The following is a 26,689-nucleotide window of genomic DNA, read 5'->3' as shown; positions in this document are numbered from 1 at the left end:
TTCCAGACAACAGCTCAGAGGTTGCCTACCTGCAGAATCAGGGGGGCACTCACTCGTTGCCTATGTTCTGGCATAAAAGGGCAACCTCCTGTTGAGCCAGTAGAACAGGATAACCCTGGTAGTACGACACATTCCACGTAGTCTGAATGTTCTAGCCGACACCTTGTGGAGAAGGCATCAGATCATAGGCACAGAGTGGTCTCTGCACCACAGTATATTGCACCAAATGTTCTCCATTTGGTACATCTTATGGACCTGTTTGCAACCCCTCACAACAACAAGCTGTCTGTATTTGTGTCTCCAGTGCTAGATCCTCGGGCAATAGCAGTGGATATTCTGTCAATTCCGTGCAACAGTCGGTGGTTGTATGCCTATCCCCTGATCACATTGATGCAGGGGGTGCACTTGGATCAGTGTTGAATGCCTCTAGTGCCCCAATTCAGCATTACCAGCTGTGGCTTCCAATGCCTCTCAGCTTGCAAGTGGATTTTGCGTGGGAGGTATGCCGGTTGCATTGGCTGTAGAGACAGCCTCAATCAGGAGTTTTTCACAACCGTCGAGAGCAGGTTCATCTGTTGGAGTTCAGTTGTGTGTGTTGGTTTTCGCTTGCTTCAGGTTAAGCTTCGTAGTCTTTTGGGCCTTCGCTGGCCCTTTTGCTTATTCTTGTGTTCGTCCTTGTTGATGGTAGTGGCCACTCTTCCAGTTATTGTGGAGTATGGATCCTTTTACTCTTGGGCGCTGACGTCATCAGTTACTTGGGCAGTAGATATCCAGCTATTCATTTTAGATTTTAGGCTCAGTTTACAAAATAAATGTTATTTTCTGCAGGATAATTGTTAATGAGTAATACTTACTTTGCCCACTCACATCCCTACAAGCTCGTTGTTGCCTCCCCGCATTCTCTCGCAGCCTAGGTGGGGAAGCTTCTTCTCGACGCATTAAAAGTGAGGTAGGAAGGCCAGGTCACCTGGCTATGTCTTTTTGACATCTGGGAATATTTTATTAGTGATTTTCCTGGTGCATATTGTTTGCCGGCAAATGAGCATTATTCATTTTAGATTTTAGGTAAGTACTACACATAAATATCAGTTTTCCTGCAGAAATTTTAAGTTTTCAGTTATTTTTTGTCCTCCATGGGAAAACAGTGAAAAAGGTGAATGCATGAGCACAGCACGTTAGCTCATTGAAACAAAAGGAGCGTTACTCAGCACATTAGCTGCGTGTTAGTAGCCTCCCTCATTTAAATCGTTTGTTTTCTACGCACACTAAAGACAAAAGAGCATGTGATGAGTTTTGCACATGCCTACACACTTACCTTGTCAGTCAACTTCTAACACGCTGAACCTTGTAATTGTGTTGGAGCCCATGTCGCATGAACTATAAACTTCTTGTGTTATCAGTGTTTAAATAAATCCTTGCAGCAGAAGCTGATGCATTAATAATTCTACAGAGCCCACATCATATCATCATCGGTGTTTGTTAATTTGAAGGCGTTGTAGAGTTAATCCTTCCAAATGCCCAATTCCACTGATTGGAATTGTACAGCGCTGTGAAGACTAATTTCATTTGGTATTAAAGATCCCTGTGTTTATCCGATATCCCTACGTTCTGACAGTAGACGACATCCGCTAAACATCAAAGTCGTAACACTTTCACAGTACCGTACCTTTTATCATTTAACATTCAGAGGATTAAAACGAATCTGGAAACGCAATAGTTCAGCGACAAACCATCCATTACAGCAATGTTTGGACTCGAGGCTTGAAACTTGTGTAGTTCGTACTATTTGAAAAGTCTCCTGAAATCTAAAACAGACACTTGTACCACCTCTCTTAACGTCAGCCATTCGGCGAAAATGTTCACAGCTATATTATTATAATATTTAGTTGAAACTGGAAGATCCTCGTTAATCAAATCAATTTCTTAGGAAGACGATTTTGGCAGGCGACAACAGTGTGATTCACACGCCCTGTTATGTAAATTTATTCAAAAGTTCTACCTTTTAAACTCACCCAAATATGCTATCACTTGTCGGATACATTGCAAGTAGCTGGTACTTTAGTAAAAAAAAGGTTGAGATTTCGTGTCAGAAACTTGTGCTTTGTGTTTCATCAGGGCTTCCAAGCAAAAGCACTCTGCCTTCATGGTTGTACTTTCATCTAGTAGTGTTTTGAACCCCTGATGAAACACTCGTTTTTGACATACAGACATACATACAAATTAATTATGATTTTTATTTACTGCTTTCTTGGCAACTTAGCACGTTACCTCATTTGAAACAAGCTGATTTTTCTTCATGCTAATGAAATGAAATCATTATGTACATTTTGTCAGGTTCCACACCATGAACATAGAGTGACAAGAAGTACCAGGAAGAAATTAAATGGGGTAATTTCCACCCATGCTCAGACTGATCAAATGGTACCCATCAGAAGAAAACAAGGCACAAGGAGAAAAGCACAAGATTCTTCATCGTACATGATAGACAAATACATTGATGGCGAGGTAATCATACTTCACCAGGGAACGTGTAACTTACTTTGTGGTCACATCACAAGATAAGACCTGGATACATGTGCCTTCTTTAGAAATTATTCTGTTTGTTCTTTTTGGGTTTAGGATTAGCCCTTTCTCCTTAGATTTGGCCTCCATTGACAAGTAAAATCGTCTGCCGTTAGAAGATATGTATATAATGTATATGAGTGTAACTGGTAGGAGGGTATGGGTTAAATGAACTGGAATAAGGCTGGTTGCCCAGGTAGGATTTTTCCACGGCAACAAACTTTAAGAAAGCGTATATTTGATTGAACTGTATTGTTTTTCCTTCATTCTGCTTTTATAAGGAAAATATAGAGAATGCTTTTTTTCATTTCTGCCAATGGAAATATTTTGTATATTCCTCTGTGGAAATAGTCTCCAAAGTTCAGATTGAAGGAAAGAAATGTGTATAATTTGAAAAAAATTCAGGATATTCCAAAGATGTAGTAATTTATCTGTACAGAATGAATTGTACAATGATGACTCGGTGATGCAAAATAACTTAAATACTATCTGTACTAGTTCAAGTGAACAGTGAAAAGTCTGACCCTCAGCAGCATTTGAGGAAAATTGGTGATGACATGCACACAACACAGTATCACTGTAAAACAAAAGACACTGTGCAAAAAGCACATTTTCGGTCTTGCTTTCTGAGTTGGTGAGTGTCAAGCTTTCTCGTTCTTTTGGAGAACGATAAATTCAGCAAAAAGACATGTTCTCTTTGTTACAATGTGCTTTTTACTGAGATGATAACATGAATGGAAACGATTCTCCTGCAGTAATCATTACAGTGGGTTTTTCAAGCTGGGGTGGGAGTGAGTTTGGGGAGTCTTGACTGTTGGTTTTGAAGAAGTGGTGTAGGTGTTGTAAACATTGTTTCAGAACTACAGGTGAGTGTAGTAGTATAGTTGAAATTTTGGTGTAGATGGTGGACTTTTCTGCAACATGTTGGGGTGCATGGAGTGGGAAATCAACGCTTGGGTGCCTTTGTAAAGACTGTCATTGTGACGAAATGTGGTTATCTGTTAGCTACGTTAACATGATAAGATTTTGTTAATAGAGACAATTTTTTATTTTTTTACTTTCGTTTAGCCTTACATTACCGGAAATAGTTTTGATTCTTTGGTATTGAATTAGCCCTTTTAAGTTCTTGTTGTCATCTTAGCGTTATTATATATAGACATATTGAATGCTTGCTCAAAACTCAAGGTTATACGCATATTCTTACATGGTGGTAGCAGGTGGAGTAGCTTTTGTGGTACAATATTACACAGAGAGAATATTGCATCAGGATATGCATTACTGCGGCCACCCGCTCTCGCATAACACATGGCTAATTTCCATGACGATTTGAAAAGCAACATGGCGGCTATCGTGAATAAGGGAAGGGCTATTGAATGAGGTTGCCCTAGGTATCCGAGCCAGAGGCTCATTTGTAAAATTGATGACAAAATTAAATAACAAAATGAGAAGGAAAAAAAACAAAACCAAAGAAATAACTAGTTGAATATCAGTTAAGAAGATGAAATTGGAACTAAATGTATAATGGTAAAAATATAGAATACGAAAGAAAGTATATATATACATTTACACATCAAGCCTACAACTGTGTGATCTCTCATAAGTGATAATAAAAGAAGAATAATTATATAAGAAATCAATTAAAGATTACCAGTAATCACATTTGCAGTTAGCCGTCAATTTCAAAGATTAATAGTCTCTAAATTCTTGTGAAAGTCACTGAAATTGGGTGACTGCTTGACGTTTGGTGGTAATTGGTTCCATAGATGTGTAACCTTTTAGGTGAAAGAATTATGAAAGTACCGGTTGTTATGGGAAGGTTGAACAAGATCACAACCTCCACTCCTAAGTTATAACGCAAAACATGATTGTCAAGTAAATTTGAAATGTACTGTAACTAGACCCATTTCCCTTGATGCATTTCAGTAGTAAGGAGAGTGATTGTTCATTTCTTCTATATTCTGACTAATGCATACTTGCTAGAGACAAGATACAGTAGTAATTTAAAGCATTTCCAGTGTTTGAAAGAGTCTTTAATGCATGGTGATTAGCAGCGTGAAGTTTGTCGGTTGATGTTTTGTTTATTCCTATAAGAAGTGGATTACAGTATTCGAGATGGGGTATTATGTAAGACTACTTGTACAAAAATAGGGCAACATGAGCAAGTACCAATCGCCTTAAAGCATAGACCTTCTTTAAAGTGGCTGATAGTGGTTCTTAAAGGACAACTTTTTGTCAAAATTGTGAACTCCAAGAATCTTTAAAAGGCTTTTTATTTCATTTGGAGAATAGCTAACACGAAGAGCAGGTTCATGGAGGTGGTTTCCCAAAATCATAGCTTGCCTTTTGGTGTGTTTCCCTGTCAAATAGTCAAATAGTTTGAAGGAAACCAGGACAAAGATCTTGATTAAATAAAAGTTCTAATAAACATAATGTTGGTAGCTGATGTGTAGATTGTAGTATCATCAGCATAGAGACGCAGGGAATAAACTCAAGAAACGAAGATTATATTGTAAATCCTTAATGAATATGTTGAACAAGAGCGGTCCAACTACTTGTACAAAAATAGGGCAACATGAGCAAGTACCAATCGCCTTAAAGCATAGACCTTCTTTAAAGTGGCTGATAGTGGTTCTTAAAGGACAACTTTTTGTCAAAATTGTGAACTCCAAGAATCTTTAAAAGGCTTTTTATTTCATTTGGAGAATAGCTAACACGAAGAGCAGGTTCATGGAGGTGGTTTCCCAAAATCATAGCTTGCCTTTTGGTGTGTTTCCCTGTCAAATAGTCAAATAGTTTGAAGAAAACCAGGACAAAGATCTTGATTAAATAAAAGTTCTAATAAACATAATGTTGGTAGCTGATGTGTAGATTGTAGTATCATCAGCATAGAGACGCAGGGAATAAACTCAAGAAACGAAGATTATATTGTAAATCCTTAATGAATATGTTGAACAAGAGCGGTCCAAGGAGACTATCTTGGGGAACACCACAATGCATGGGTGACCAGTAAGACAGGGCACCATTAGCTTTAATTAACTCTTTGCTTACAGGTTAGGTAGGTAGGAGTTCAAAAATTCTCTTGCTTCATCACTGAGGCCATTTGCGTGAAGTTTGGCTAAAAGTAAATTATGACATATAGGTTCTGTTTACATGTAATTTGTTACAGTCCCTTGCCAAAAGGCAGAAGCTAATGGAGGGAGAAGACCAACAAGAAAAAGAAAATTGGGGTTCTACCAGTCAGTATAATGGAGAGCAAGAAATTAGCGAGGAACATCAGGATGAAAATTTGGTAATTATCAGCTTTTGTTACAAGAAGACAATCATAATCATAATGATAATAATAATCATAATATTAATCAAAGTTCAGCATTTGGAAATGCGCACATTGGAGTATTCCTTTTGCTATTACAGTGTATTTATTAAGTAAAGCTATGATCCTCTCAGTTATGAACGCAACAGGGTTTGAACCTGTGACCTTGCGATGCCAATGCGGCGCTCTAACCAAGTGAGCTATGTATCCACTGATGTTGGGAGCCGGTCATTTGTGGATTCAAGGGTTCCCGTGATGAGTGAATCAATGAAGGAAATCATATATGAAATGAATCATACAATGTACATTGAACTGCAGATATGAAATCAAGTAAAGCTATGATCCTCACAGTTCAATATGTGATTCATTCCATGCATCAATGAAGGAAATCATATATGAAATGAATCATACAATGTACATTGAACTGCAGATATGAAATCAAGTAAAGCTATGATCCTCACAGTTCAATATGTGATTCATTCCATGCATCATTTCGTTCATTGATTCATTCATTCATCACGGGAACCCTTGAATCCACAAATGACTAGCTCCCAATGTCAGTGGCTTCATAGCTCACTTAGTTAGAGTTTCGTAGAGGTATTGCAAGCTCGCGGGTTCAAACCCCATTGAAGTCCTGAATGTTTCAGGCTAATCTACACAGTTGCTAAAATTGCATTCATAACCGCAAAGATCATAGCTTTACTTGATTTCGTAAATCATTTAATTCAGTGTATTTATTATTATTAAAGAATAAACAACCACCAATGATAGTTAATGTTAACCTTTGATATTTAAGCCAGCATTCACAGCTAAAATGAGGAGGTTCTTCTGTGAAGATACGTTGTAAATGCTATTGAAAAACAGGAAATTATCAGTAATGGTGTTTCTCTGCCTATAGCTACATGTAGGTTGTCCAAGTAGTGGTGAGTCTACACTTCAACCATCATTGGTGACAGGTGGATCCTTGAGGCCGTACCAGTTGAAAGGTCTTGCATGGTTGAAGGTAAAGATAAGGGCATATGGAAAAGCCAGAAACCAAAATCAGCTGTCAGAAATGAGAGAGATGAAATTTTGTCTGTCCGCTGACATCTGCAGTGAGAAAAAAGTGCAAAAATCACCATAGTTTGCCATAAACCCATGAAATGTGATAAGGAATGGCAAATTATTGGCTGAGTGTATGAAAACCATGTGTGTGCATTGGGGTACAAAGAAGGGTATAATTTTCTGTTTCTGTTAATTGCATTAGTCAAATAATTCATTATGTGCCTCTTTTTACATTAGAACTCCCAAACCAGTTTTAAAATGAATAAAAATATAGGTAAACTGGTGGTATTTATGAATAGATATTTATAAAATCTATCTGAAAACCAAAAGCTTGCCAGTGGTTGTCATGTGATGATGTCAATCAAGGGCATGGATGACCATTACACAAGGAGACAAAGTAACATTATCACCTTCATCACTTAGGCTGAACCACGTGACAATAATACTGGCGATGTTGCCCCTTGGGTATACTCAACTCTAGCAAGCCCAGAGCAATCGAATATTCAATCACCTTTGCTTGGACCAAAATTTCTCCAGTTTACTTTATTGTCTAACCCGCTTCCATGCCGTTGTGTTCAAAGCAGAAGGAAGAAATCACAGCTTTTTCATGAGAACTTTGTATAGAAACAAAAAAGACAGTAAAAACTTTATCCCAGGCTTGAAAATGTAAATGTATTTGGTTTTTTTGGAGTGGGAAAACTGGAGTACCCGGAGAAAACCTGTCGGTTCAGAGTGGAGAACAAACAAACGCAACCCACATATGATGAAGAGTCCGGAAATCGAACCCGGGCCACATTGGTGAGGGGTGAGTGCTCTCACCACTCCGCCATCACTGCACCCCCAAAATTTCCGGATTCTGGCTTTTCCATACGCCCCTGAATCATGCACCAATGTCATGGTGCAAGATGTGTTTCCATACAGCCTGCAATAGATAATTTCACAGTGCTCAATGGGAAGTGTTGTGTTTAGTTTATCAAGTAGGAGTGAGTAATTTGTGTACCAGGTTACAGTTAGGTTAAGTTTGTACCAGTAATAATATTTGAACATTAAAAAAAATTGACAAATTAAAAGGTGCAAGGTACAATTAAAAGGTACAAGAGCAACATTGTCCATTCAACATTTGTGTATTCTTTTTGTCCTCTTGACTTCAATATTATTTTTATGCTGTAGTATCTGTATTAATAATGTGCATGCCACTACACTCTGATATAGGATTGTTCCAACAGGTTCTTTATGAAAATGGTATGAATGGCATCCTAGCAGATGAGATGGGTCTGGGAAAAACCTTGCAGTGCATATCAATGATGGCTTTCTTGATTGAAATGGGAGTCAAAGGACCTTTCCTCGTTGCTGCACCACTTTCTACCCTACCAAACTGGGTGCATGAATTTCACAAGTTTACTCCCAAGGTTAAGTATCTGTTGTTTTAAAGGAGTTTTTGATTGGATGGAGAGGTTGGTAATCCATTGACTCCTCAACAGCCCCCCATAGCCAATTGCAGAAACGTGAGGAGGCTGGGGATGAATTGCGACACGCGGCACATACTGGGATTGTTTGGGTAGACAAATATAGCCATGTTGGATTCTTCAACATGAAGCCTATGAATTTTGCTTGCCTCTTTGCACCTATAACTTAAGAAATTCACCTAATCTACCTTTTTACCGCATCCCAAAGGACAGGAACTTGCAGTGAGAAAATGAACCTACTGAGTATCTCTCCTTGGAACAAGGAACACAAAAGGAGAAGAGACATTAAGAGGGCAAAGAGCGAAGGAAGATCTGAATTGAAAGAAATTCTCTCAACCACATAGGGTACTGATAATATTGTTTCCCATCCGGAGTATTCTGTCAATCATTCTATCATTGCTCGTAGTTTGGTTGAAGAGAATGTGGACCTCCTATCACACCTAGAATCCGATCATGAGCAACTCAAGGCAGAAAACAAAGAATTGAGGAATAATTTAGAGGAACTGAAGGTGAAACTCAAGCAGTTGGAGGATGAGCTTCACTCAGAGACGGTTAAAATTGAAAATAAATCTCTACGACAGGACAACAATATTACAAATTAAAACACCCTGTATTTGATATAACTAAGTATAAGGAAGATAGCAATATTGCATTTTATATGGGATTCCTAAATTGGGATACCTTTATGTTGTGCTATACACTGTAACATGATAAAGGTTCAGCCTCTGGAATTATTTAATGGTTAGTATAAACACAAAGGCGGGGAGGAGAGTATCATTGGAAGACCAAGGTCTCTTTCCATATTCAAAGAGTTCACCCTAGTGATGATGAGACTCCGTCTTGGACTGTTTGAGAAAGATCTTGGTCACAGAGTCCACGGTGTCTACTCGTTTCTGTGCCTGGATACATTTTCTACGCCAAGAGTTTGAAGGTTTTGTGTCTTTCCCAAGCAGAAGCTTCTTGCAGGAGAAAATGCCCCAATTTTTTTAAGAGCTCTATCCCAAAACAGTTGTAATCATTGATGCTGTGGAGTTTCGTTCAGCAGTGTTTTCATCTGTTGGTACTCGAGGCACACCAGTGTTAACCTTGCAAAATGCAGTGAAAAGAAACTCTTTATCCTTGTGCAATAAATACAGTGTTGGGAAAATCCAAAAACGGATTTCTTATCTCAGATCAATGGATTCTTCAGCATCAAAAAAACGCAAAATCCGAAAAAGGATTATTTTCCATGACAATTCAAACAAACAAACCCAGAGTTGCGTGCAAATTAAAGAACCAAAAAAAATAGCGGTTAATTTTGCTTTGGAGAAATTCTTCAATGAAAATGCCACCAGAAAAAAATACCTTGGCGATCGATAAAAAGAAATGACGAAAAAAATGTTTTTTTTAGCTGTAGGAAACGTGCTAACAATATTATTGCTGTCAAGAAAATTTTATTGTAATTTCTGGTGTGAAATTTACAGGAAACCTAGCTATTTTCGACCTATTCATGTCTTCGATCGCACGGTAAGAATGGCGCGAGAAAAACGTTTGGGCTAAACTGTCACATAGGGTAGCTGTTGTGTATAATTTTTGCATGGAAAATCGCTTGTCAAAAGTACTTTTTTCAAATCCTTTCCCAAAAAAACGCTGAAGTGATGAATCTAAAAAATCCGGATTTAGATTTAATTCGAAGTATCCTCCTCGAGTGTGGATACTTTGGATTTTGCCAAAAAAAATGCAAAATCAGTTTTTGGATTCAATAATCTGTTTTCGGATTTTCCTAAAAAATGCACCCTTAGTCTCTGTAGTCCTTACTTAATCCTTGGGTATGCCAGTTCTGTTGCAACATACTTGACAAAAAAAAAAATCCAGCTGATTTAACACTGGTGACCAAAATCCAGCATCAAATGTGACTTTGACTGCCAATATGTCATTACCAAGTTTGAAAGTTTTGTCTGGCATATCAACAGCACCCTTGATGAGAATTTTAGTCTTCCCATGCTCATGTTTCATAAACTTGCAGTGAGAAATTGGTACATGACATGTATCAATCTTGCACTTGCATGGAATATTCCAATGGCATGGTTTTGATGTAGAAGATATGGTGTCTGCTCCTCCTGCGTAGAATTTAAAATATTGCTCAAGGGCAAACAAAGTTGCTGCCGCGTGATTACATCGTCCATCAATACCTGCCGGACATCCGTCGTAGGCCTTGACCACTTGGCCAAGTGCATCCCCATAACTATGAAACAGCTGTATGCCTTGTTCTTCTTCATGGAGGGAAGTACCTGACTTTATACATTGAAGTTCTCATTCCATTTTTGACATTTGATTGACAAAACATGCCTTGACTTAACGAAGTTGAAGCCTTTCACAAGTGGCTTCACCATTAAAAGTTGCTTCTTGGCATCACACGTTTCAATTTATCTCCAAATGTCACTCCGTAATTAATTTGTGGAAGGACGCTTAAATTTTCTGAAAACCCGTCAGATGGAAAACTCGAAGGAAGTGTCGCTGACATGATTTCCCCGAGAACACCAAGTTTTGCCTTCTTTTTTGCTACATTTAAACCTCCATCTGGATCTTGAAGCTTGCTGATGTGAAGGCCACAACTAATGTAATCTTTAACCCTGATACATATAAAAGTAACCAAGGACAAATGATTAAAGCTAGGGCTGTGGCAAAAAGTACCAAGGAAGAGCTCTATATGTATATACATTGTACCAAACCTAAAATTTGAAAGGATTCCTTACGTTAAGTGTACATAGCATAGTGTCTTCTCTCCTAACCTCTGAACCAAATCTTTTTTCTTCCCCGTTGTCTTAGATTCTCGACACAAAAGCCATCTTTGAAGTTGTTTAACTTTACATTCCTCCGGTGAATCTCTGGGTAGTGTTGAACGTCGAATGTCTTCTTCAGCAACTGGGATGTTATCTAGAGAGATAAGCTTGTTTTCGTTTTCTGAAGAACTTTTACATTCAGAAAAGCTGAGTGAATTTATGACACTGATGTTTATGTCTACCCAAACGATCCCAGGATGCGGCGCACACCGCACTCTGTTCCCAGCCTCCTCACGTTTCTCAAATTGGCTATTGACGAGAAAAATTGTGTGCTGTTTGACAGAGTAAATCCAAGTTTCCCTTTTAGGGGTCAGACACTGTAAATTGTATTTACAGCTCAGGTTTTGACCATGCAAAATTAATTATTTACAGATGTGAGGAAATTGATGTATTGTATTATCAACAGCCACATGCTTCCAGGGATATAATGATTAAAGACATTCATGATGTAAACAGCAATAAATTGTGCCTATTTTTGGTCAGGTGGATGAGTTTGGTACCCAATGAAACACCAGACGAAAACACGCCGTGTTTTGTTTTGATATCAAACCACACATTTGTTTATATGAAGATTATAATAACAAAAGCCTCAAAATTTTCAATACTGCTACTTATTGTCATTACCTTACTACCATACTCATCGCTTTTACGTTGCTCTTTCTCATAAATTCGTAAATGCCTCTTTAGACTGCATACGATACCATACAATGTTCGTGATGGATACCGGCCTTCCTTCTTACAGTATTTGCCACCTTTTGGATAAATTTAGCAAGGCCAGTAGTCCAATAATAAAGCATCCATGTTCTTAACATTGTCGTTGACGTTACACATGAGATGAAAGTCGTAATCATTAAAAACGCTTCCAACTTTCAATTATGGAAATTTAAATGCTGTCGTCCTTTGCCATTCTCGAAAAAATTCCACTGCCCATCCTTGTACTTCCTGCTCTTTGGAGTAGCTTCCATCTCTCAAAAGCTCATGCGAAAATGACTTCCAAAACATAAGTCACGATCAGGCCAGCTTTGACTAAATTGCGTTCTAATTTTACACAAAAATACAATGTACAACAATAGATACTTTCAGAAGCCATATCAAAAACTCGAGCTTCGAGTTTCATCAGGGGTTCCAAACACCTTGAAAAAATGAAAACACTCGGCTGAAACGGTCTTATGCTTTCATCTCTTTCTTGGTGTTTGGAACCCCTAGCACTCGTTGTTGGTATATTTCTACAAATTATGTGAAAAGTGTCACGAACACATGCAGTGATACTGTAAAATGTCACCCTTTATTCATAGTTGATCTTTGCATTTCCACATCCTCATTCACTAGTCTGCATGTACACATTAATTTTGTTGATTTTGACATTTCACAGTGTATATCATCCTGAACTTAATTTCAGAAAAAGAGCTATACACATCTTCCCACGCACTGTATATTGTACATATTTTGATATCATGAATAACAGTTGAAGTTTTATTGGATAAATGGGGTGATTGTTGTCAGCTTTTAGTGGCTAAAATTAAATTGTCATTATTTTGTTTGTAAATTAGATCCCTGTTATTCTGTATCATGGGTCACAAGAGGAGCGTCTTCAGTTGCGTTCTCAGATTGGTACTGTGAGGCCTGTTGAGGGGAATATTGCATCTTACCCTGTGGTGATCACATCCTATGAAATATGCATGAGAGATCAGAGAAGCCTGTATTCTTTGGATTGGAAATATGTCATTGTGGATGAAGGCCACCGAATTAAGAACCTGAACTGTAAACTCATTAAGTAAGATATTGTTATTTACAACCATTAAAACATATAGGAAATCATACGAACCGGAGTACATTTCTTGTTTTATGGGCATGAGAGATGCGTTGAAAATCTTAAAAATTGCACGAGCAATTGCCATGTGCAATTTGAGATTTTTCAAAACATCACAAGTGACCATAAATCACGAAATCCTCAAGGACGTTTATACGATTTTAGTAGTCAACAAGATTATTGGTTCGCTTTGTTTCCATAGCAACTTTGTATTCCACCCTATAACGACTTGCGCATGTCTTTCAGGATAGGAATTAATTTGATTATTATTTGCAATTGCTCTTATTTGTGTAAAGCCTGGTTTCCGTATACACGTAACAACTTCACAAACACTGTTACTTTTTACAATTGTGTTTGCGATCCTGTTTTTCATTTGCGTGATTGCTTTACGCAGCTCGGGAAGAAGGGTGCAAAAATAAAAGAGGGTGCTGGTAAAAAGAAGGTTTTTGCATCATCCTCAACTTTTTTTGTTGGAGTTGTTGCAACAAAGAAGGCAGAGAAGAATTGTCAAGAGACTTCACCGATTCTGCAAGGTCCGATTCATTTTCGAGGAGCTGCAACGACTGCAGCAAACCCGGTATCAAATTTAAGTGCAGTAACTGGCTCTTCATGATCAAGGTTTTTTTATTTTACTTGTCGCATATTTCTTATAGTTCCTCTGATTCGTCAAAACTTATCACATGCACAAAAATTATCGCCGATTGATCACAAACAATTGTATTGTGTTTCCATATCGTTGTTTCCTCGCATTTTCTTTGCTATTCATCATAAACAAGACGTAAACATAGACATTTTCCCATCTTTTTGTTCTTGTTTGCTTTCATTGTTGAACGCAAAAGGTGTTTCCATGTACGCAAACTGTTTGCGATCAAGCTATCGGAAGGTGTTTGCAATTATTGTTTGCGACAAAGTTACGCGCGTATGGAAACTAGACTTGACAGAATTTCCTTTTCAGGTGTAAAAGAAATCTTTCAAAGTCTAAGCAGCAATTAAAAACACTTGTGCTGAAAATGTGGTGCTTTGTAATGATGAAGGCATAATTGAGGGCAGGCCAGTGATTCGTTTTTGGTGCCAGAATCACAATTTCAGAGAGATTTATGTGTTCTGTAAAGAGGTACCAAAGCGAGTATGAGTTTTTTATTACGAGTAAACAGCATGTTTACTTGTAATAAATTTGGATTTACATAGCCTGCAGATATTGCTAACCTTTAATGCCGGCTCAAAACAAAATTCACTTCAGTGGTAAGATGTTGTGAATGATTTTGAACTAAAAGGTTAAAGTCACTTTATTTAACGTCGGTAGTTCCTTCAGCTACGAGGCTGGTATCAACTGGAAGATTAATTATAAGCTTTGGTTCTTGCAAAATGTGGAAGGGCAGCATATTAACGTATTAGATATTTTTTGTGGTGAAGCCATAATTTAAAATTTTACTTTCCATGGTTGCAACCAAGTAAGATTTGCTAAGTGGATGGAAAGTTTTTTTGGGTGGCTTAATTATAATATGCCATAAAACGTTGTGAATGGTACTTCAAGGTTAGGTTTTGCCTTAAGATCGGCTTGTGAAGTCTTCAGTGAGTTAAATTTTAATACATATAATTCCTATTTTGAGCCAGGAGTTTTATAAAATTGGTTTCCCATCCACTAGGTTTTCACGATTATTCCAAGTAATTCCAAGTAATTCAATTCTTCTTGGCTTGTTACAAGTTAAAATATTGAAATAGTGCTGTAGAATTCCGGGAGCTTTTGTATATTAAACAAATTGATATCGTCTTGGCACTTAAAGAAAAACAAAGAAGTGTCATTCTGGAATTATTTTCCAGAAAGTATCACAATGTTTTATCTTTTCTTTTAACCCAGGCAAGTTTAAGTGATAGTTGCATCATTTCGAAAGCGACCATCTTTAAACCACCATATTTTTCTCAACGATGGAAGATTTTCTTTTTATTTTTGCCGCTTTGTTTTCCCAGAAATTTTTCTCTACAAGAGCATGGAACATTGACAATAGCAAGGTGCTATAAAGTAGTTTCGATAAACAGTGTTTTAACAATGTTTATTTTGCCGATTAGGTTGAGCTGTTTCAATGCTGCAATTCAAAATGTTTCTTCCACTCACTGATAAGTATTATTGTGGGTGAACAGCAACTAATGACAACTCTTATTACTCTCCTGTCCGGCATGTTTTAAAACAGTTGCTTACTAAATCATAGGTTTTTTTGCAAGCGAAATTTCCTTTAATGTATATTTTTGAGAATATGATGGATGGCCTTGATGAAGTTGTCGAGATGTGTCGGTATTTTAAGACACAATGTAATTAAGATGTTTTAGCATCACTGTATGAGCACAGTGGTTTAGATAGCGGCAAGGAGCCTGATAAATTCTAAGATGACTTTGTGTGTTGCAAGGAGTCGCGAAGTGATCAGACAGAAAAATTAAAAAAATCACACTTTCATCTCCAGGACATGTAGTTGCAAGTCTTGTGAGGATGAAAAGTCTTTTAGTCGAATTTTGTGTTGTCTTTAAAAAATTAATCAGACCTCTGGGCGTTTCGCTGGCAACAAAGTAAATGAGGAACTGGTACGGTGCAATGATTGTCCTCCTGTTGTTTGAGCCTCATCATCTATCATTCAGCAAAAGCTTGCATTAGTGTCAGCTCACAAAGATTTCTTATCGAAATCCACAACTTTCCTATGGAATCTTTATTCTTGTGGTCGTAAAGTTTTCTCTTGATGTTTTGGGGTTTTGTCATGATTTACAGTGGCATTATTATTTGGTGAGGTTTTGTCATTATGTGATGGGGTTTGATGGTTACGTGTTGTGTTTCCATCTTGATGTGACAAGGTCTTCTTTGGACGTGCTTTGGGGAGAAACTGTACATCATAAAAGAACCTCATCACACAAAATGTATACACGGCACGTCAAAAGACAACCTCAACACATCATGATGGAAACACAACACATAACGATCAAACCTCGTCTCATCATGATGGAAACAGCACATAATCATCAAATCTCGTCACATAATGACAAAACTTCAACACCAAGAGAATAAAGATTACATAAGAAGGTTATGGCTTTCCCTACTTTCTATTGTCTTTAACAGTTTTTGGAGAGTGTAGCCTTAATTTTTTTAAAGCATGCAATATGAAACAAGCTTTTTTAATGAAGTGTGAGCAAGCACACTTAATTCTTAATTAAGCATCACCAAGGTGCCAGTTTTCTAGATGAAGTTGGCCTATTTACTTTTTACATGCTGCCAAGCTTTGTCACATTTGAGGTTGAATTTACTGGTTCTGTTTTAATAAGTGATATTTCTTTTTATGCCAGAGAGCTGAAGACCTACAAGGCAGCAAACCGGTTATTGCTAACTGGCACTCCATTGCAAAATAACCTTGCAGAGCTGTGGTCATTGTTGAACTTTCTGCTGCCAGATATTTTTGATGACTTGGATAGGTTAGTTAGGCCTATTTTAACTTATGACACATGGCTGTCAGCAACTTTACTGAGCGTGCCTCGTGATCTGATTTCTACCTCTTAATCACTCACTGAAAAACTGTCCCCATTAACAGAATTAACTGAAGAGAGTGTAGTGTAACGTGAAGTGCTAGATTTCTGTCCCATATGAACCCTGTGAGCGTTGGCCCTAGTGATGGAACTGGGCCCACACAATGACAGAGAAAAACTCTGACCAGGGTGGGAATTGAACCCACGACCTTCGGGTTAGATCTCCGCCGCTCTACCGACTGAGCTACAAGGTCAGACGGGAGCAGGCCGTGGGAACTGAAGATGTTAAAGTCACAGAAATTAACATGTACAAGTACAAGGAAAGGTATGTTTGTAGAAACGTTGGCCGTGTAGCACTTGGAACTGTGGGCCCAGTTCCATCAGTAGGGCTAACGCTCACATGGTTCATATGGGATAGAAATCTAGCACTTCACGTTACACTACACTCTCTTCACTTAATTCTGTTTAAAATATAAGTGCTACACGGCCAACGTTTCTATAAACGTACCTTTCCTTGTGTATGTCCCCATTAAGATTAGTTTTGTATTCCTTACCTTTCTATTAAAATGCTACTAGGACCAAGAAATTAATTCTTCTTTTTTCTTTAAATTTCGGAACTAACCCAAGTTTGAAGCCTTCATTTCAAAAAGACACCTGTTTAGTTTAACTGGAATTTCTGTTTAATGGTCTGCCATTACTAACTTTAAAATCTTCATAAAGCTGGATCGAGGAGAAAGTGGCATCAAAGTCTCGCTAGTTTAAGAATGCAATGCATGTCTACATGTGGCTGAATTAATATGCAGCACGGGACTTCTGGGCTTCCAGACTTTTAGCATTATAATGAGTTTTTTGTACATGTATGTAAAAGCTACATTTTCACGCTGAAATTTAAGGCTATTGAGGAAATGACATCACTCTTCCTTACATCCAACCCTCTGCGGTCCAATCGGTCAGTTTTGAACGTGAGTATGGTGGACTGTGAAATCCAAAACTTACACTCAAAGTAAACAGTCTTTGGATAAAAATCAAAGCTCAAAAATTTTTATCCGGTCAGGTGTGAAGCAAACGCCACTTTCAAAATCTCAAGAAGGAGAGGAAGTGAGTTTTTGACTAAATGAAAATTAATATTTTCATCAATTTTCAGTTTCCAGAAGTGGTTTGATTTTAGTGCAATTAATGAAGACGGTGGAAGTGAGAGGATTATTGAGCAGGAGAAAGAGCATCAAGTCTTAGAGAGGCTTCATGCAGTAAGTCATCCATTTGTATTATTTCAAACACTTAAGGACGTTCGCGCTAATTGTTTGTGCGCAACCTTACTGCGCAGGTAACGCGACTGTAATATGTCACGCCTTACTTCGAGCATTAGTGAAGTTGAGGTTTTAAAACCTTTGCAAAAACCGTGGACCATAAGTCTTGCACAGCGTTGGATCAGCGAAGATCGTGATCAGTCAAAATTGATTTAAAATATTTATGAAAGTCAAGTAGACTACTGATATTCGCGAGGTTTTATCAGTCGTGCACTAGTCTACTTGACTTTCATACAAATTTTTCAAGCATCAGTTAAAATAACATGGCGACAAAAACGCCGAGGAAAAAATTCCAGGCCGGCAAAAGAATGGCACATTTATTTCCGAATCATCATGAAACTTCAAAGAGAAGTGAGCGGGAGGATGGAAAAGCTCTGGAAAAGGTAGCTGATCGAGTAGACTAGTGGCTGAAAGTTTGGAAAACTCGAGGACGAAACGTTGCGTAAATTTAATGGCGCTGTTTCTTTTTAATGTTTTTATTACCCTACGAACTTAAGTTCAAAGTGAATGCATGTTTTTAAAGTTCTTTTCCTTTACTTTCGTGAAAATTGAGCAGTACTTTCGTCCTCGTCCGCTTGGACCTGCGTGGAAACAATCAGCGATTGAATTTCACAAAAAAACACACTCCAGAAGATGAGCCCCGGGATGAGCATGACGGCAATGGAGAGATATTATACAAAACACCAACCAAATGAAGATGACCCCTGCTTAAAACTTCGTTGCTATGCTCGAGAAAGGTTTTTTTTCCGGTAAAAACCTTTCATCTCTTCAACCATCGATCCTCTCTTGGGTTCCAGTCCTTGCCCGACAGGTCACGCAAAAGCGTGACAAATGAACTTTTCCAAGAGCTTTGCAAAATCACATCGATTTTACTCGTTCAGATCATCGGTGACCCCTATTTTTTTAATCATGAATCACTTACTTTACTTACTATCTACAAAATATGATGAAATGAGAAAATTCTCACCGTAAGAAGTTATCTTTTTTTAACATTTTCGTTCCTCGTGCCATCGAATTCTGGTAGTGGTTGCAACAGATAGAGCTTACGAAAACGCTCGTCGAGGATGAACTCTACTGTTTACCACATCCCTAGCGGCATACAATTATCTAAAAATCTCACTCCTAAAAACCTATGCACGGAAACTTTCACTCCAACAGTTTATTTTTATGATTTTCGATGGATGAGCAGATGAGCCTACATGACCGATTTCTCGAAATTAAGGCAATTTTCCACTGCCATTTTCTCCGAAACAAAGTCGGTGACCCCCATTTTTTTTTTCATTTTTGGAGTATGTACTTTATGACCTAACTCTAGGCGAGAAATGAAGAAAATCTCACCGTAGGAAGATTTTGGCGCGAACGTCCTTAAGGCTCTTAGTTCCTTGGTTTGGATGAAGCGATACTAACTTAATTATGTTAAAGGTTAAAGCTGACTGCAGAGATTGAAATACGTGAGAGTTTAAGGGGAAAGTACGGTCTAGGAAAAGATTCTCTGAATCCAAAGTTCGTTACCTGTATTGTCATACTAGACCACTCATTTGGACTAAATGTGTTTAAATAGCCAACAATAACGCTTCAAAAATAGGCCTTCCGCCATCTTTGTTTTTGTGCATGCAAACGAGGCTATGACGTAGCAATAGTCAAGGATTTCTCCAGATGACCAAATGTACTTGAAAACACAGGCGAGGAGAGCAATACTTTGTAGACTTGAATCTTAATCCAGAATCTAAATTGTATTGATATTGGCTCCACCTCTGAACAGATTTACCTCCTGGTCGTTAAATAGGGTTTTATATGTGAATTATATGCAGGAGTTTTACAAAGCGAAAGAGAGCTTGCATTGCTATCCCATGCACATTGCTGTGAAAGGTATCCGGTCATCTCGCCACCAGGGAGTTTTGCCACCTACCAACTGGCTACCAAGAAACCACCTCGCGACCAACCAACTCGAAGTCACCTTGCCACCAAACACTAGAGTAAAGTAGTCGTGGTGAATTAGCTGTTCGAACGAGAGTAAAGTAGTTGAGGTGAATTAGCTGTTCGAACGAGAGTAAAGTAGTTGCCACCAGGGAGTTTTGCCACCTGCCAACTCGCCACCAAGGAACCACCTCGCCACCAACCAACTCGAAGTCACCTCGCCACCAAACACTAGAGTAAAGTAGTGGTGGTGAATTAGCTGTTCGAACAAGAAAAAAGTAGTTGAGGTGAATTAACTGTTCGAACGAGAGTAAAGTAGCCGAGGTGGATTAGCTGTTCGAACGAGAGTTATGTGTTGCACCAGTGGTAGCCCTGTGATGTCAGCTTACTTTGTATAATAGCTTAGTTGTCTCATTTTTTGCTTTGAAGGCCAAAAACTGGTACGTCGACGGTACCTTCAAACTCTGTCACCAACCGAGGTGAATTAGCTGTTCGAATGAGAGTAAAGTAGCCGAGGTGAATTAGTAGTTGAGTAGTGACGTGATTTGATAAATGTTCTGTTGTCTAGGGCAACACTTCTCTGTGCACGCGCGTTGAAGTTCGTGTAATTTAAACAGTTCTAATAGGATTGATGACTCTCAATAACTATATTTTTTGGAGAACTGGCTTGAGTTGTTATTGCTGGCTTCGCTGTTTTGTTTGCATTTATGTAATTGTTTCATAAGGCTTTGGCTAAACAATCAAGAAACTTCATCCAACATCGTGGTTGCCGAACCCGATGTACGAGTTTTTTTGAATACCTAGCCAAGGCCTACTGAAGTTGCTGGCCGGTTGCAAACACCAAGTGGCGCTTGCTGTGAATACAGACGTCAGCTTTCAGGAAATCGACAGGAATGTTTTCCGAGATTTCAAACGCTAGGTCAGTCGGGTCTTAGGGCCACAGTTGCTGTCTCAGTCTGTTTGCGGAGGTGGGTCAGGAAGGGAGACATCAGCATCGGGATGTTGGCAGAATTCGCATTGCCACTCGATCTCAGCTCCTTCATTAACTGCTGCATGGTACACCTCAAGTGATATCCCAGTGTTACATACTCGATGGTTCCAGCGGAAACAGCCATCACATAGACCTTATTCATAAATGGTGGTCAATTTATAATTCTTTTGTCGAAGTGCAAATTAGCCTACCAAGCCTCGATACCCTACAGTGAATTGAAAAGAATTCTTGCTCTAAAATGAGGCTTGGTAGGCTAATTTGCACGTGGACAAAAGAATTATAAATGTGACCGCCATTTATGAATAAGGTCTATTGAAGGCCATGTTGACGAGGCCTGACAGGCTCCTTGCAAGTGATGCAGTTGATGATCTGGGCTGACGCCATGGTTGTAAATTGAATCGAATGAACTGTAAAGTGTGAATCGTAATTTGATGTCTAAACGGTCGTGATCGTATGATCGAATGATCGACTGTTATGCTCTCCAGCCTTTTATACATGCAGGTAGATCGAAATCTCATATCTGTTAATTTGAAACGTTTCGATTGGTTTATTTACTAACCACTAGAACAAAAGAGCAAAAATTAACAAGTTTTTAAACAATCAAGTGACACGTCTATTGATATGATAATATATTTCCCTCTTTTGATATGCAAAAGTTTACTAACAAGCAAGCCCGCCGGCCCACTTTGTTAGCTGTTTTTTATTTTTTGTTTAGTTTTTGTTTTACAGTTGTTTAAAAAATGGGTACAGCGAAAAATGAGAGACAACTAAGCTATTATACAAAGTGCTATTATGCAAAGGGCTACCGCTGGTGCAACACATTACTCTCGTTCAAACAGCTAATTCACCTCGACTACTTTACTCTCGTTCGAACAGCTAATTCACCGCGACTACTTTACTCTAGTGTTTGGTGGCGAGGTGACTTCGTGGTGGCAAGTCGGTAGGTGGCGAAACTCCCTGGTGGCAAGATGACCGGTAACCTATGCGCTAATAAACGTAACTTGAAATGTGGTTAAATTTTGTTAGCAGTATAGAAACTACTGAAACGATTTACTCTTACCATTTGATGGAAATAATCAATGGAATAAATCGATCATTTGTTTTGAAGTTGTAACAGGGATCTCGTAGAAAGACACGGTAGACTTGATTTCCAGGCATTTATTTCACAGGGTTACCGGTCATCAAAACAAACGATCGATTTATTCCATTGATTATCTCCATCAAATGGTAAGAGTAAATCGTTTCAGTAGTTTCTATACTGCTAACAAAATTTAACCACATTTCAATTTACGTTTGTTAGCGCATAACAGTGAAAGTTGTCTATATATTTCCTGATTCAGTTTTCTCGCTCCAAGATAATGATATTTTGGGATAGTTGACTGAGATTTCCGTATGAAGCAAATGTCATACACCTGAAGATCCTACGTGAAGTCCTCCTCGGTAAAATGACAGACCCGAACAGACAATATAGCAGTCAGATTTTCACGTTTGAGGAATCCATCCATAATTTATTTTCACCGGCCAACTTTTGTTTAAATTTCAATTTTCCGGTGTAAGCTTAGGTTTTTTTATTTTCATACGTGTTCTCAAGTCTAGACATGCGTCTCCTCATCAAAAGCGTACACCCCAACAGCGGTAATTGTTGATGTGAAAAAGCCATTTAACAACATCTGAAAGTTTCGTCGGCTTATTCTAAATCAAACGCTTCCCCGTGTGAAAGCAAACAAATGCGTTTGCTGAAGCATCGAAGACGGCTGTCGCTGAAGGAAGAAAGTGAAAAAGGTACGCTTGTGAATATTTCTTTGTCACATGTTCAAGGTTTTTGTCTTTTACATTTGCTCTGGCTGCTTTTTGCCGCCTAGTTTCATTGACTATAAAATCTATAAGTATTAAGTGACTTGAGCTTCTGTCGCACTTATGGCCTACTACCTATTGAACCACAAGAGCATTTACCATAGTTCATCTTACATTTGAATTTCTCGAAGCAGAAAGGTCACACGAGAGTGAGAAAGTGGTCGGGGATTGAAGAACTTGGTAAGGTTGAACACGTTTGTTGACTATTGCTACGTCGTAACACGTCATATCCAAGATGGCGCTCTCCAAGTCACGAAAGAGGGAGCTTCAAAGTGCTCTTGTCACATTTTAACAGGGAATTATTTTCGAATTCCTGGGGAAAAGTTTTCATAATTTAGAGGAACTTTTTCTAGACTGTACTTTCCCTTTAAGATTGATGCAATTTAAGCAGTTACAAAGCTGTGAAAAATCTGGGCTCAAGCGCACTGTCATGGGCGCACAGTTGCACAGCCATGTGCTTAGCTGTGATGACCTCCAACTTTCGTGTATTCCAAATTTCCACTTTTCACTCACAGTGTATCAAAATTTCATTTCACGGACATTGCTGTGAAAACAGCAATTGACCAATTTTGTTCAGTATAATTATAAAATGGTAATAGGACTGAGTGTAGTCCTATTTGGCCTGTCATCATATGAGTGATTAACAAAATCGGACGACCGTGCAGCACGAGTCCAATTTCTTTAACTACGAGTATGTTTACAGATCGAATTGGACTACACAAAGTCCTATTACCAATTAATCATAACCATTAAAATTTCTGAGGAAACAAATGAATTCCTTTTTCACTGTCTAATGTTACAAATTCGTCCATTTTGGAAAATCCTCGTTGATAAAACACGATCATTCAGGGAAGATTACACACAAGCCGCCATCTTGAAATCTAAGTGTGCACCTTCAGCATCACGTGACACACCAAAAAACTTAAACAAAGAGTTATTCCTTTGAGGCTCGCCGCCTTTCATAACCATTCCCCTCTACTAACTATGGTTATTTTAAGACCCTGAGTGTTGGTCCGGCCGGAGTCGAACTCACGACCTCCCGCATGACAGCGCGGTTAAACAAAACTCGCTTATTATATTCCTATTGCTGATTATTATTGTCTGTGAATAACTGTTGTAAAAATGATCGAAGATTTACCCAGAACACCTCGCGAACTCTGTGAACAATACCAATACCACCTTGCACACCCTGTTAAGGTCTCAGTAAAAGTAAATTTGGGTGTCTCGCTCAAACTTTATTTTTGCAAATCTTAATCAGTGGGCTGTGAAGTATATATTCCCGAAAAAAAATTTTGAAAAATTAATTGTAAAATCGCTTTCCTTTCTTTCCCGCCATAATCTGCGTGCGAAAAATGATTGACGTATTATTTCCATCACGTGTGAAAGGATTGTGTGTCAATTGACCGCCTTCACGCGTAATCTGGGACGTTAACACGTGCCTGAACACTGATTGGCTCAGCATAATTGGCTTTCAAGTAGGGGGTGGAGTTGTTCAGCAGACTGTGAACTGCGCGCGAAATCTTCATGCGTGATTTTCTAGGTGTTTATTTTGACACCAAAATTACAACTTCTCAGACCTCCTGTCCCAACAGGTTTTAAGATATCGGTTCCAAATTTCAATACTAAAAGATGATTGTACTACCCCAAATACCGTGTGAGGAATTTTTTGTTTGTGCTCGGAGACTGATTTTATGGCACTTTTTCTGCCCAACTGAAGAATGAGATGAGAGTTTCGACTTTGGTGCGTGATATTTCTTTCAATTCTTAACATATCAAAAATTTGTCACATGGTATTGGAGTGCCTTCATTTGTGACTCGATGCAACAAAGTGCAGTTATTTTTGCAATAAAGTGGAGGAGCATGAGCTTCTGCAGCAGACTTGGTCTTTCTGAGTTTGAGGCCTCAAAAGTAAAAGTCAATATTAAATACCAAAAAACTGAAACTTTATTCAAATAATTCAATCTATTAGCTTTAATATGATGTATAGTTTGACCCTATATAAAAAATAGTGGCGCGACAATTTAATTTTTCCGCAGACACCACAGTTTTCTTTACCTAGACCTTAAGCAATAGCGATACCACCTTGCACGCTCGGTTGAGCAAATATAGATTGCTTTCCCTTATACAATATCTACCAGTTTACATATTAATCTACATATTTTCCCTTTTTACGCAGTAATGGTTATGATTAAATTTTAAAAATTGTATGGACTTTCTTGTGTATTATGATTTATGGCAACTCGTGATATTTTGAAAGTTCTCAAGTTGCACTTCCCTTGCTTGTGCAATTTTGAGAACTTTCAAGACGTCACTCGAGCCCAGGAAACACGAAATGCACTCACGTTCATACGATTTCCTGTACTTAAGACATGCAATCTCTTACAAACTTGAATATAGCTTGTGTCAATAGCCTTTTATTTTATGTTATAATTGAAATGGGTAAGTACATCAGATGCCATGAATTAAAACTGTGAGTGTCTTTCTAAATGCTATTAATTTGTTTCTCTGTTTGACATTATTAGATTCTTACACCATTCTTGCTAAGACGCCTTAAAGCAGATGTTGAGTTATGTCTTCCTCCTAAGAAGGAAGTTTTGGTTTATGCGCCTCTGACACAAAAACAGGAAATTTTATATAAGGCTGCTTTGGATGGAACAATTCTCAACATTGTTGGTGACAAGCTGTGTGTAAGTGATTAGCTGCAGTTAGTTCTACATGAGCTATTGAGCTCCTCAGACACTTGTGTGGTTGATGCTTTGAGCTCCAGTGCACTGTTAGTTACTATTTAACTTTGAAACAACTGTGAACTTTCTAACCACCACCTTCCTCCCGTTACAAACACAAAATTCTGTTGAGCTTATGCACTTTCCTCTTATTGCAATGCAAACAAGATGTAGGATGATTCTCATGGATGTGGGATGATTTCTTAATAGGATAAAGACCTTCCAGTGGAATTAAGTAAATCAGGTCGGCCAAAGAGGAAAGGCAGGCAAGATGTCAATTACAACATCTTTTTTAGTGACGATATTGATGAGGAAGAGTTGCAGGAATTTCATGCCAAACGCAGTGAAAGGTTCGTTATTGTCATTTTCATACTAGCCTTAACTTCATGTGCCAGATAAAGAAATTCTTAACTCCGATTCTAGTCAGCTGTTAAATTCTTCTTCTTCTTATTATTATTATTATTATACTACATGTAAATTGTGTTCACATATAAAATGAAGGTAATAGTAAGTTGTATGGAATTGGCCAAAATACGTTAGTAATAAGATAAAACGCTGGTGCATACAATCTTCATTTTCCCACAGACTAAATTCCTCTCCAAGTTCACAATTTGTCTTGATTTTTACATATAATTTTAAGGTAAAGAACTGTTCCATACAAATAGTATTTCCTCTTGCCAGGTGCCCATTACAAGCAGAATACTGTTTGGAGAATTAAGTTAATTCATCAAGTCCCATTGTCATATTATGTTTTACCTTCCTTGCTGCACTCAAGCCGTAACAATTTTGCCTCATTGGAGGAAAACGTGTAACTCAGCGTTATAACTTTTGTTTGAAAGTTTTGTCAAACTCTTGGACCGAAGTAAAAGAAGAGTAGGAGGAAAAGAAAAATGGCAGTTTGCATGTAATATTGCATCTGGCAATAATATAAGATTCTCTTTAGGCAGTAGCTTTTAGAATGATAAATTTCTAATATGTTGTATATTTAATTCGATGATTTTTTTTTCGTTCACAGGAACTCGCCTGGCCCTAGTACACCTACCTCAGTCTTGAATATCCGCATGACAAACATCTTGATGTTACTCAGGAAGTGTTGTAATCACCCGTATCTATTGGAATGTCCTCTAGAAGAAGGCACATTGCTACGAAAGGTTAATGAAGACATGGTGACGTGTAGTGGTAAAATGTTGCTTCTTGATAGAATGCTGCCAAAACTTAAAGAGAGGGGACACAAGGTAATCTCATAAGTGAGTTTAGTAGTTGGCATCGATACAACGTAGTCAAAGTGAAAGGAGTTACATGTAGATTCAAAACAAGGTCATCTAGCACCAGTAAACCTTGTTTCCTTGCGAAAGTAAAAGAACTCATCCACCACTTTGTTG

General features: G+C 38.2%; 1 protein-coding gene across 1 annotated transcript in view; it reads left to right on the top strand.

Moving 5' to 3' along the window:
• Positions 1 to 26,689, top strand: part of LOC138052003 (lymphocyte-specific helicase-like) — a 73,108-nt gene that overhangs the window by 30,272 nt on the left and 16,147 nt on the right. The window contains exons 5-14 of the mRNA XM_068898351.1: positions 2,335 to 2,505; positions 5,729 to 5,851; positions 6,771 to 6,875; positions 8,143 to 8,325; positions 12,755 to 12,978; positions 16,339 to 16,464; positions 17,660 to 17,762; positions 25,107 to 25,271; positions 25,518 to 25,657; positions 26,323 to 26,542. Coding sequence (XP_068754452.1) covers positions 2,335 to 2,505; positions 5,729 to 5,851; positions 6,771 to 6,875; positions 8,143 to 8,325; positions 12,755 to 12,978; positions 16,339 to 16,464; positions 17,660 to 17,762; positions 25,107 to 25,271; positions 25,518 to 25,657; positions 26,323 to 26,542 — 1,560 coding nt within the window. The remainder of the gene's footprint in view (positions 1 to 2,334; positions 2,506 to 5,728; positions 5,852 to 6,770; positions 6,876 to 8,142; positions 8,326 to 12,754; positions 12,979 to 16,338; positions 16,465 to 17,659; positions 17,763 to 25,106; positions 25,272 to 25,517; positions 25,658 to 26,322; positions 26,543 to 26,689) is intronic.

The sequence above is a fragment of the Montipora capricornis genome, chromosome 6 (assembly GCF_036669925.1).
Source record: "Montipora capricornis isolate CH-2021 chromosome 6, ASM3666992v2, whole genome shotgun sequence".
NCBI classification, from domain to species: domain Eukaryota; kingdom Metazoa; phylum Cnidaria; class Anthozoa; order Scleractinia; family Acroporidae; genus Montipora; species Montipora capricornis.
This window is presented reverse-complemented; position numbering and strand designations above follow the sequence as displayed.